Source organism: Ranitomeya imitator, chromosome 2, assembly GCF_032444005.1.
Source record: "Ranitomeya imitator isolate aRanImi1 chromosome 2, aRanImi1.pri, whole genome shotgun sequence".
NCBI lineage: Eukaryota > Metazoa > Chordata > Amphibia > Anura > Dendrobatidae > Ranitomeya > Ranitomeya imitator.
The window spans coordinates 605,470,786-605,483,948 of record NC_091283.1 but is presented as its reverse complement, the minus strand read 5'-3'; the positions used below and the strand labels follow the sequence as shown (position 1 = coordinate 605,483,948).

At 43.7% G+C, this 13,163-nt stretch overlaps 1 protein-coding gene across 1 annotated transcript in view; it reads left to right on the top strand.

Annotated features, from left to right (window-relative positions):
• The window catches only part of DGKE (diacylglycerol kinase epsilon), a 49,444-nt gene that overhangs the window by 22,330 nt on the left and 13,951 nt on the right, over positions 1-13,163 (top strand). Inside the window, exons 5-8 of the mRNA XM_069752443.1 lie at positions 2,081-2,238; positions 6,713-6,761; positions 7,259-7,372; positions 7,611-7,682. Of these exons, the coding sequence (XP_069608544.1) occupies positions 2,081-2,238; positions 6,713-6,761; positions 7,259-7,372; positions 7,611-7,682 (393 nt within the window). The remainder of the gene's footprint in view (positions 1-2,080; positions 2,239-6,712; positions 6,762-7,258; positions 7,373-7,610; positions 7,683-13,163) is intronic.

Below are 13,163 nucleotides of genomic sequence, written 5' to 3'. Positions count from 1 at the left end.
CTTCAGTGTGTAAAACATTTCCCTATTACTGACAGGGCTGTGGAGTCGGTAAGCCAAACCTCCGACTCCTCAATTTCCATGACTCCGACTCCACCAAAATGGACTCCGACTCCACAGCCCTGGTTACTGAGACACTAGATGACAGTTGGTACTCGTAAAGTTCTGTGGAGAACTTCTGTTTCTGGAGGACTTGCAGCTCTCTTCTCCATAGATTTTTTTTTTTAATAGAACAAAATGCCATTTCCTATCTTAGTAATGGGAACATTTGTATTCACTGAATACAGTTATTACCCATGAATTGAAAGTGAAATATCAGTGCAGGTAAATTATATTACAAGGTTTGTTAATTTCATGTGTACTATCGGTTTATGAGATAAATATTAAAGCGGTTACTTTTTAAGACGTTGGTGTGAAGCATTCACTCCATTTTGTGGACCATAGTAGACAATATTTCAGCCCTATGTTGTGATCAGATCTTTGAGAAGCAAGAACTTCCAGAGGTTATCCAGGATAAGACAAAACGGGGTCAGCTCCATTTCTACAAACAGTGCCGCTTTTGTTCATGGACTGTTTGGTTTTGCAGCTCGCCCCATTTCAGTGAAAAAGACTTTGTAGAAATAAAATGTGTAGGGAATAATGGAAAGATGGTCACACACATTAAAGGGGTGGTACAGCGTCAATAAAAACATTACATTTTGGTGGGAAAATAAGAAAATGAGGTATACGCACATGTATAGCACACGCTGATCTCTGAGGCCTATGATTGATGGGGCCTGGACCGGTGGGTCATCAGATTCCATAGAGGTTTCAGTTATTTTGATGGACTGCTGCACTATATTGACATCAAATGACTAAATCCCTGACAGAAGCTCTTCACAAAAGGATTGTATTGTAATATTTAGTGTGTACCACAGCTCTACTACATCAGAAAAAGAATATCCACTCGCCAATCAGAATATTGAAATCGCGGACAGGTGGAGGGAGTAACATAGAATATCTTGGGACAACGACGCCTGTCAAGATGGAGATATAAGGAAACAAGACGACATTCAGTTTTTGATGTTGATGGACAGGAAGCAATTAAATTAGACAAGTGTGAGGATTTGCACCAGTGCCAAATGCTAGATTGAGAATTTACTCCAATGTGGAAGCAAAGACTAGCCTGGTTGGAAAAGGTGGACTGGTCTGATGAATTACGTGTTCTTTCACTTAATGAACATCAAGAAATTGAAGGAAGCCATGGAAATGTACATCTGTGCAAGGGTCGGACACGACTGAATGGATAGACTCGTGGGTGACCCTGATTGTGCTGCTTATGTGGGGAAAAGAAAATGCCAGAATAGACTATATGTGGAAGACTGGGTGATATGTAGGCCATGTGTGGCTGAGAAACCCTTGGGTCCTGGCCTTCATCAACATATTTTTTCCAGTGTCGTTTCTCTGCACTCTCGTACTACTCCCCGTCTTCCCCCCTCCGTGCTTATCTGTAAGCTAATTCCTATGTATCAGGTGATTGTGGATTAAATATTTATTTCTAGCTATTTTCGGACAGCTTGATGCAATGTTTAATCCGATAAAACTGTAGGATAAAAAGCTGGACACCACCATTAAGAAGGTCAGAGTCTAAAGTTTGTAACAGTGGGAAGCTCTCGTCCCCGTCATGATCATGAACGGGAACAGATGTGTTACCAGCCTGGCCTTAGGTTTTGGGCTGTTGAGATTTTTAGCATCATACTCCTTTCGATTCACAGAGGATGCAGGTCTAGAAGCGTTCTTCAAGCCTTTGGGAATATTGGGAAATGCAATGATTTTACAGAATATTGATTCAGTGACAGCCACTTCATACACTTTGCCCTGATTTAATTGCAGGCAAATAAGGGATTTAATTCAGTAGTAAAATAATAAAGTAAAAAAATATATCTATACACACCATCTATGTATATAGTGTATAATATATCCATAGTGAATGCATGAAACGTGCCTAGGTGAAATGACTTTGTGGCACCGTTGGCTGGTGGTAATTATGCAGTATTATAACTGATAATATGAAGCTTCTACTTTTCCATCCGTCTGTTTCCAGGGCCAAGAAAACTTTATCCCACAAGTTTCAGTGCTACCCCTTGGTACAGGCAACGACCTAGCTAACACATTAGGATGGGGTGCAGGCTATGCAGGGGAGGTTCCTGTGGAGCAAATACTTCGCAATGTGATGGAAGCGGACAGTGTCAAGCTTGACAGGTGAGAAGGAAAACTTCCATCTTTTAGCTCATTGTGCTGATATAATTGCTTCAGAAATTCTTGAACTTTGCAATAGATCTGTCTGTTTGACATCCATTGTGAAACAGATTAGGATCCGCTGAGGTCTGGAGTTCAAATCCCACCATGGACAACTTCTGCAAAGAGTTTGTATGTTCTCCCCGTGTTGGCATGGGTTTCCTCCAAGTACTCTGGTTTCCTCCCACATTCCAAAGACATACTGATAGGGAACTTAGATTGTGAGCTCCAGTGGGGACAGTGATGATGTATGTAAAGCACTGCGGAATGTGTTGGCGCTATATAAGAAAAGCATAATTAATATATAGTAAATAGTGATGAGCGAACCTGCTCGTATAAGGCCTTATCCGAGCATGCTCATGCTCGCTAAGTGTCTAAGCATTCTCAAAAAATGTGTTCGAATTCCAGCAGCTGCATGTCTCGCGACTGTTTGATAGCTGCAACACATGCAGGGATTGCCTATTCTCAGCAGGTTGTTTAACGTTGTCAAAAGGAATTAGCGGTGTAACTAGCGTCCCATTGGCCCCGGTGCAAAATTTGGACCTTTGGCCCACACCTGCATGTTGGTCAGATGTATGGGCTCTTGTAGTGTTCCAGATCGTATAAAGACATATGTGTTCACCCACCCGTTTAATAAGGTTCTTCATCCTGACCCCTTCCAAATATAAATAAACCCCAACCTGGACCCTTTTCTGTTATAATGTTCCCATCCTAATCCCTTTCTTGTAATAATGTCCTCTATCCTGGGCCACGTCCAAGTATAATATCCCCCTTTCTGTGCCCCTTCCTGGTAAATTAGTCACTGGTATCAGCGGGCAGTTGCACCCTCTGCAACCATGATCATTATTTATGCCCCTGACAAGACTGCTCAAGGCAACGAGCAGCTCACCGACACAAAAAGAGGACTTAGAAATCCTCCAAAAAATTTTTTCAAAAAACACCAGAAAAAAGGCAGGCCTCCAAACAAATGCCTATCAGGGTGCAGTGGACCTGATTTAAAGATGGCAGCAACACCGCTGCAGCAATACCGATGAAACAGCCAAACAGCCACTCTCAACTGCTGGTTGTTTGTAGCCATAACTATTTTGTCAGAGCAGATGTCCACTCTAAGTGAATATTAATTCGGTGGCTGCTGATTGGCTGCAGTGGTTTGTGACAAATTGGGAACAGATGCATAGAACAGCATCATCAGAATGGCACTTCTGCTTGAGGGGGTATCCACTGTTTTTATTTTAAGAGACCCTGAAGTGATTAAGCAGGGGTTGTCCCTTTAACCCCTTAACATCCAATGACGGGCAGAGTCCGTTATTGGATGCCTCCCCTGTTTGGTGCAGGGTGCGGCGATGAGCCCACACCTTTTCTGGCACATGACAGCTGATCTGATCAGCTGACATGTACCCCTAACAGCCATGTGTAAAATCGTGATTCACCCGCGGCTGTTAACTTGTTAAATGCCGCTGTCAAACTCTTGACTGCGGCATTTAACATGCACGCACAGGAAGCGCGTCATTACCTCCTCCCATCGGCACCCGTGTCACCTGACCATGGGTCGCCGATGGATTGGCATGACAACCCGAGGCCTGTAGGAGACTCCTGTGGTTGTCATAGCCAGATAGCTATGAGCACCGCCCAGTGGTCGGCGCTCATAGCGAATTAGGTATTCTGCTACATGCAGGCGGTCTGATCGCCGCCTGCATGTAGCAGAGCCGGTTTGGTTATGGCAGCTTCTAGTTAGTCTCCCATGGAGACTATTGAAGCATGCCAAAAGTAAGAAAAAAAATGTTTTTAAAAATATTAAAAAAATAAAAGTTCAAATCACTCCCATTTCGCCCCATTCAAAATAAAACAGTAAAAAAAACTACACATATTTGGTATCGCCTCGTTCAGAATCGCCCGATCTATCAATGTATAAAAAGAATTAATCCAATTGGTAAACGGCGTAGCAATTAAAAAAAAAAAAAAAAAATCGAAACGCCAGAATTATGTTTTTTTGGTTGCTGCTACATTGCAATAAAATGCAATAACAGCCAATCAAAAGATCATATCTGCACCAAAATGGTATTAATAAATATGTCAGATCGTTGTGCAAAAAATAAGCCCTCACCCGGCCCCAGATCCCGAAAAATGGAGATGCTACGGGTCTTGGAAAATGGCAACTTGTGGTATAAAAAAATAAAAAAAAACTTTGGAATTTTTTTCACCACTTAAAAAAGAACCTAGATATGTTTTGGCATCTATGAACTCGTAATGGCGTGGAGAATCATAATGGCAGGTCAGTTTTAGCATTTAGTGAACTCAAAAAGAAAACCCAAAAAACAATTGTGGAATTGCACTTTTATTTTACAATTTCACCACATTTGAATTTTTTCCCGTTTTCCAGTACATGATATGGTAAAATCAGTGGTGCCATTTAGTGATGAGCGAATATACTCGTTACTCGAGATTTCCCGAACACGCTCGGGGGTCCTTTGAGTATTTTTCAGTGCTCGGAGATTTCGTTTTCCTCGCCACAGCTGAATGATTTACAGCTATTAGCCAGCTTAATTACATGTGGGGATTCCCTGGCAACCAGGCAACCCCCACATGTACTTATGCTGGCTAACAGATGTAAATCATTCAGCTGTTGCGAAGAAAACTAAATCTCCGAGCACTAAAAAATACTCGGAGGACACTCGAGCGTGTTCGGGAAATCTCGAGTAACGAGTATATTCGCTCATCACTAGTGCCATTCAAAAGTACAACTTGTTGTGCATAAAAACAAGCCCTCACGTGGCCATATTGACAGAAATATATAAAAGTTAAGGCCGTGGGAAGAAGGGGAGCAAAAAATGGAAACGCAAAAACGGTACTTAAGGGGTTAATCCGATTGTCCTGTTCTTTCCAGAGAACTGATGTAGCATGGGAAAAGTCTTCAGGTTGGGAGTGTTAGATTTATCTTAAAACATTGGCAAAACATGAAAAACTGGTAGCATGGCGATATAGGGCAGTGCAGCATTTTGGAGAACTTTTGTTGAAAATTATTATTTTCAATTTGATTCTAAATTAAATGGGCAACCAGTTCAGTGGCTGGCACAGAGTTCGGGCATCAGTGTTGTGGCTGGACGCAAAGAAATGGCAGAGTAGACCAAGTGGTCACGGACCTGAGATATGAAGGGTGATCGTTAATGAAATGTGTTCTGGGTTGAGTTTTTTTTTCTCAGTAATATTTACTGTATGTTTGATATATGTTAAAGGGAACCTGTCACCCCCAAAATCGATGGTGAGGTAAGCTCACCGTCATCAGGGACTTATCTACAGCATTCTGGAATGCTGTAGATAAGCCCCCGATGTATCCTGAAAGAGGAGAAAAAGAGGCTAGATTATACTCACCCAGGGGGCGGTCCCGCTGCGGTCCGGTCAAATGGGTGTCTCAGGTCCGCTCCGGCGCCTCCTATCTTCATTCCATGACGTCCTCTTCTGGTCTTCACGCTCCGGCGCAGGCGTACTTTGTCTGCCCTGTTGAGGGCAGAGCAAAGTACTGCAGTGCGCAGGCGCCGGGCCTCTCTGACCTTTCCGGCGCCTACGCACTGCAGTACTTTGCTCTGCACTTAACAGGGCAGACAAAGTACGCCTGCATCGGAGCCGCGGCGTGAAGACCAGAAGAGGACGTCATGGAATGAAGATGGGAGGCGCTGTACCGGACCTGAGACTCCCATCGGAGCAGGACCGCCCCTGGGTGAGTATAATCTAACCTCCTTTTCTCCTCTTTCAGGTAACATCGGCGGCTTACAGCATTCTGTAATGCTGTAGATAAGCCCCTGATGACGGTGAGCTTACCTCACCATCGATTTTGGGGGTGACAGGTTCCCTTTAATTTATTATGCTTTTCTTATATACTGCTATCATATTCCGCAGCGCTTTACGATGTTTCTTTTGAGTGGTGATAACTGGGGAAAAACTCTAAGGGATAGCATCACTAATAGATTAAGGATATATATTTAATATTTCTCACAAGTTGTCTCTACTCAAGAGAACCATTGTCCTTTTAAAGAATGGGTCATAACCATAGTACTGGAAGAAAAACAAAACACATTTCTTTATTAGTCCAGTTTTTTGTTTAGTATTTTCATGTTTCTCAAACCGAAAAGCTGTATCCAGTTTCCAGATTGCCGTCGCTTCCCTGTATAAAGAGTACATTCAGGGAAAGCTGTCTATTAGCAATTTGTTGGTCACGGACTCGCAGGATTACAGCATATGTGTCTTTCTATTTTAGTGTTATGGTCTTCCCACTAATCCTAGTCTCGTAGCATATCCCCTGTTATCATCTGATAGGAATACTCCTTTAACACCACTGTGTAGAAGTGGGATCTTTTTGTCTATTTTGAGCTGTGCAGATGTTCTTGCATGCCGGTCAGTAAATGAATAAACTTGATACAAAGGCATCCTTTCTGTTTTTCAGGTGGAAAGTGCAGGTTACTAACAAGGGCTACAGTCTGAGGAAGCCAAAGGTAAAATACTGCTTCCCTGAATGTTAGATTTTTCATAGGTGTATGGCATGGGTGGGGAACTTCAGGCCCGTGGCCTTGATGACCTTTTATCCAGCCGAGGGCAGATACCGGAGGCCCCAGTGCTTGGGCCAGCAGCTGTAATTTGTTGGTCACCAGCCCCTTAATTTATTCTTTCTCTGTGACTACTGAAAGCTGAAGCACATGCAGTGAAAGATGATGTCCTGAAAACGGTACCAGCGTCAGGACATACTTTGTGGGGGGAGTTAATTGTCTGGCCCCTGAGGGATTGTATACATGTCAAAATGGTCCATGGCAGAAAAAAAGATTCCTCCACCCCTGGTGTATGGCAACAGTACTAGTAACTTTGCAGATTGAATTTACTGTGGGTAAAAGAACATAGTCTCCAATACACGTTTCGTGTGTCTTACTTCCTCAGGGGGTTTCACATTACGTACACATTTGCAGAAGTTTATAATAATATTTTTCTCCTTTTTTAGGTTTTGTCAATGAATAATTACTTTTCAATAGGCCCTGATGCCTTGATGGCATTAAACTTCCACACACATCGTGAGAAGACCCCTTCGCTTTTTTCAAGCAGGCTTGTTAATAAAGTAAGTAAACTCTCATTATTTGAACTGGCTCCAGGACACCTTGTCGCTATAAATGTTGCTCTACTCTACCGAGGTTACGTGTCCTCCTTATTTTGTGTAGCAGCAGTGGGATTTTCTGTTGTAGAAGTCTTCTACACTGTATTAATGACACTTGGCAGTGATTGTAAATGTTCTTGGAGATTTTGTAGCTTGCTTTGCCATTTTAGCATAAAATATCCATGTTTTTATTGCGTTTTAGGCAGTATATTTATTTTACGGAACTAAGGATTGCTTGATCCAGGAATGTAAAGATCTTGACAAGAAAGTTGAGGTAAGAATTATAGGCGTTGTTGCTACAAAAAATCTCTTCACCCATTTCCATGTTTAGAGGAAAAGTGCAAATTCAGAAATGCAAGTGAGACCTTCAAATTTTATGGGGATTTTAAAATGGTTATTGAGATATATTAATCTTAATCAAAAGATCTCGGAATATTAAGAAGTTCCATTTTTCGATGTGTTTTAAAGAAAAAATGTTGCTGTGCTGAGGTGCTTATAAATGCTCCCTTGCTGTCCCTGTGTAACTAGCTGTGCCGGACCATGTAAAGATGCTGTGGCTGATGATTGCACATACACTAGTTCTGACAAAGGGAGGAAGCATAATGGAATACACTCATTCCATGGGCAAGGACTCTTGCTGCTGCTTCTATGTGTTTCCTCATCTTCCTGCTTGCTTGTTTTATCAAAAGAATAAGAGTATCTGTTGTTTTGCTGGTCCTTTGAGCTCATCTAAATAAAGCAAGTCAATAAAGTAGGAGCTTATCATCCAATCGGGCACATAAACTAATCAGGTAGCTCATCAGTACAGTGAAGCCTTTGATATATCAATCAGTGCAGATCCAAAGTAAAGGAGCCAGTCAAAAGTTCAAAGAAATAGCACCTTCTATGAAAAGGGCAAGCAGGGAAAGGAGTAATGTCCTTCACTCTGGAGCTGCACGTAGTGATGTTAAAGGATTCACTCTATTGGCAAGCAGTCTGCTTAGTTTGTGTCCAGTTGGTCTCTGAGCCTGTACTTCTGCCTTGATTTTTTTTTTTTTAGATGTGCTCAAGGGACCAGTGAACCAGCAAGTAGGCAGGAAAATGAGTAAAGTCGCACACAGAAGTAACCGTCACCGGTTGGCAGATTTCCGGCGCGATTGCTGGAACCGCGTGTTACATGCTGCTGGCAGAATTTGACAGCGACATTTAATGGGTTAACAGCCGCGGGTGGATCGCAATTCCAGCTGACATGTGCCGGGAAAGATATGAGCTCACCGCTGGAGACACGACATGTGCAGTACCAGTGTGGCGCATGTCGAGAAGTGGTTAATGTACACTGTGGGCACATTACTGATTGCTAAAAGGGGGGGCAATTAAAAAATCAAATACTGGAGTGGTGCTTTAAGTTAGAAGGGTTGTTCACTACTAGGACAACCCTTTCTTAAACTAAATTTCTCCTTCGCCTCATTGGGGGACACAGACCATGGGTGTATGCTGCTGCCACCAGGAGGCTGACACTAAGTAATACAAAGAAAAAGTTAGCTCCTCCCCTGCAGTATACACCCTCCTGCTGGCTCCCATCTAACCAGTTCTTGCTTAGTGTCCGTAGGAGGCACACGGACGGGTCTGCTATTCAGACCCAAAGAACTCTTTTTTACCGTTTTTTACTTTTTACTACGGTCGAATGGGGCGACGGATTCTTTCATGTTCCGATCTCCTCGAACCATCAACAGGCGAGCACGGGAGTTTTACCTCTCCGTATCCTCTCCTGCGACGTGGGAAGCCACTGCCTGAGCTGATTTTAGGGGCGACGGGCCCCTTCAAAGCCACCGATCTCCCCCCTCCCTTATCAGACGAGCACTGGAGTTTCACCTTCAGTATCCTCTTCTGCAGCCAGGTCTATTGCCGGACATTCAGCCCTGTCCACCAGGTTTTACCCTCGGCTGTACAGAGGCACCTTCCAGCGTGGCGTCCGAGCAGCCCCCACTGCATCACCACTGAAAAAGCGGATGATGGAAGGAGGCAGACGGTTCCTCTCCACCCCTCTTCTGCAGGGATGGTGGATGGAGGCTCCCCAACCCTGCACCGTCCTATCTACCCGGGCACAGCTCCTACCTGCAGCATCTGCCACCCCCTCCATATTGGGGTAAGTGCTCCGTGAGATTTGGGTTTTCCGGCGGTCAGAGGAGGGCTCCATAGCGACTGGGTCCCCACAGAGCTTCGCGGCACTTTTCTCCTCAGTCTGCGGGTGCGCGCCGGCCAAAGCCATAAATTTAGTCCCCGGCTTCAGCCCTGTTTAGGCCGCATCCCGGGAAGCCCCGCCCACCGCTTGCTTCCTTCTAGCGGCTCCGCCCCCCTATTCAGGCGCTTCTCGTTCCAGACGAGATCTGGGCGGCCATCTTCTTCCTCCTCCATTGCGGTCACTATTTCTTCTGGAGGGGGCTGCGGCCGGCGGTTTTTCAGCGCTGAAGTCAGCGCTATTCCAGACAGGGGACTCAGAACCTGAGTAAGGTGAATCGCCCCAATATCTCCCCCCCCCCCCCCCGGCACGCATCCCGGCAGCATTAACCCCTTTACCCCCAAGGGTGGTTTGCACGTTAATGACCGGGCCAATTTTTACAATTCTGACCACTGTCCCTTTATGAGGTTATAACTCTGGAACGCTTCAATGGATCCTGGTGATTCTGACATTGTTTTCTCGTGACATATTGTACTTCATGACAATGGTAAAAATTATTTGATATAACCTGCGTTTATTTGTGAAAAAAACGGAAATTTGGCGAAAATTATGAAAATTTCGCAATTTTCCAACTTTGAATTTTTATGCAATTAAATCACAGAGATATGTCACACAAAATACTTAATAAGTAACATTTCCCACATGTCTACTTTACATCAGCACAATTTTGGAACCAAAATTTTTTTTTGTTAGGGAGTTATAAGGGTTAAAAGTTGACCAGCAATTTCTCATTTCTACAACACCATTTTATTTTAGGGACCACATCTCATTTGAAGTCATTTTGAGGGGTCTATATGATAGAAAATACCCAAGTGTGACACCATTCTAAAAACTACACCCCTCAAGGTGCTCAAAACCATATTCAAGAAGTTTATTAACCCTTCTGGTGCTTCACAGGAATTTTTTGAATGTTTAAATAAAAATGAACATTTAACTTTTTTTCACAAAAAATGTAATTCAGCTCCAATTTGTTTTATTTTACCAAGGGTAACAGGAGAAAATGGACCCCAAACATTGTTGTACAATTTGTCCTGAGTATGCCAATACCCCACATGTGGGGGTAAACCACTGTTTGGGCGCATGGCAGAGCTCGGAAGCGAAGGAGTGCCATTTGACTTTTCAATGCAAAATTGACTGGAATTGAGATGGGACGCCATGTTTCGTTTGGAGAGCCCCTGATGTGGCTAAACATTGAAACCCCCCACAAGTGACACCATTTTGGAAAGTAGACCCCCTAAGGAACTTATCTAGAGGTGTGGTGAGCACTTTGACCCAACAAGTGCTTCACAGAAGTTTATAATGTAGAACCGTAAAAATAAAAAATCATATTTTTTCACAAAAATTATCTTTTTGCCCCCAATTTTTTATTTTCCCAAGGGTAAGAGAAGAAATTGGACCCCAAAAGTTGTTGTACAATTTGTCCTGAGTACGCTGATAGCCCATATGTGGGGGTAAACCACTGTTTGGGCGGATGGGAGAGCTCGGAAGGGAAGGAGCGCCGTTTGACTTTTCAATGCAAAATTGACAGGAATTGAGATGGGACGTCATGTTGCGTTTGAAGAACCACTGATGTGCCTAAACATTGAAACCCCCCACAAGTGACACCATTTTGGAAAGTAGACCCCCTAAGGAACTTATCTAGAGGTGTGGTGAGCACTTTGACCCACCAAGTGCTTCACAGAAGTTTATAATGTAGAACCGTAAAAATAAAAAATCATATTTTTTCACAAAAATTATCTTTTTGCCCCCAATTTTTTATTTTCCCAAGGGTAAGAGAAGAAATTGGACCCCAAAAGTTGTTGTACAATTTGTCCTGAGTACGCGGATACCCCATATGTGGGGGTAAACCACTGTTTGGGTGGATGGGAGAGCTCGGAAGGGAAGGAGCGCCGTTTGACTTTTCAAAGCAAAATTGACAGGAATTGAGATGGGACGCCATGTTGCGTTTGAAGAGCCACTGATGTGCCTAAACATTGAAACCCCCTACAAATGACACCATTTTGGAAAGTAGACCCCCTAAGGAACTTATCTAGAGGTGTGGTGAGCACTTTGACCCACCAAGTGCTTCACAGAAGTTTATAATGCAGAGCCGTAAAAATAAAACAAAATTTTTTTCCCACAAAAATTATTTTTTTAGCCCCCAGTTTTGTATTTTCCTGAGGGTAACAGGAGAAATTGGACCCCAAAATTTGTTGCCCAATTTGTCCTGAGTGCGATGATACACCATATGTGGGGGGAACCACTGTTTGGGCACATGGGAGGGCTCAGAAGGGAAGGAGTGCCATTTGAATGCAGACTTAGATGGAATGGTCTGCAGGTGTCACATTGCGTTTGCAGAGCCCCTAATGTACCTAAACAGTAGAAACCCCCCACAAGTGACACCATTTTGGAAAGTAGACCCCCTTAGGAACTTATCTAGATGTGTGCTGAGCGCTTTGACCCACCAAGGGCTTCACAGAAGTTTATAATGGAGAGCCGTAAAAATAAAACAAAAATTTTTTCCCACAAAAATTATTTTTTAGCCCCCAGTTTTGTATTTTCCCGAGGGTAAAAGGAGAAATTCGACCCCACAATTTGTTGTCCAATTTGTCCTGAGTGCGCTGATACCCCATATGTGGGGGGGAACCACTGTTTGGGCGCATGGGAGGGCTCGGAAGGGAAGGAGCTCCATTTGGAATGAGGACTTAGATGGAATGGTCTGCAGGTGTCACATTGCATTTGCAGAGCCCCTAATGTACCTAAACAGTAGAAACCTCCCACAAGTGACACCATTTTGGAAACTAGACCCCCTAAGGAACTCATCTAGATGTGTTGTGATAGCTTTGAACCCCCAAGTGTTTCACTACAGTTTGTAACGCAGAGCCGTGAAAATTAAAAAAAAAAATCTTTCCCCCCAAAATTATTTTTTAGCCCCCAGTTTTGTATTTTCCCGAGGGTAAGAGGAGAAATTCGACCCCAAAAGTTGTTGTCCAATTTGTCCTGAGTGCGCTGATACCCCATATGTGGGGGGGAACCACTGTTTGGGCGCATGGGAGGGCTCGGAAGGGAAGGAGCTCCATTTGGAATGAGGACTTAGATGGAATGGTCTGCAGGTGTCACATTGCATTTGCAGAGCCCCTAATGTACCTAAACAGTAGAAACCTCCCACAAGTGACACCATTTTGGAAACTAGACCCCCTAAGGAACTCATCTAGATGTGTTGTGATAGCTTTGAACCCCCAAGTGTTTCACTACAGTTTGTAACGCAGAGCCGTGAAAATTAAAAAAAAAAATCTTTCCCCCCAAAATTATTTTTTAGCCCCCAGTTTTGTATTTTCCCGAGGGTAAGAGGAGAAATTCGACCCCAAAAGTTGTTGTCCAATTTGTCCTGAGTACGCTGATACCCCGTATGTTGGGGGAAACCAACGTTTGAGCGCATGGCAGAGCTCGGAAGGGAAGGAGCGCCATTTGGAATGCAGACTTAGATGGAATGGTCTGCAGACGTCACATTGCGTTTGCAGAACCCCTAATGTACCTAAACAGTAGAAACCCCCCACA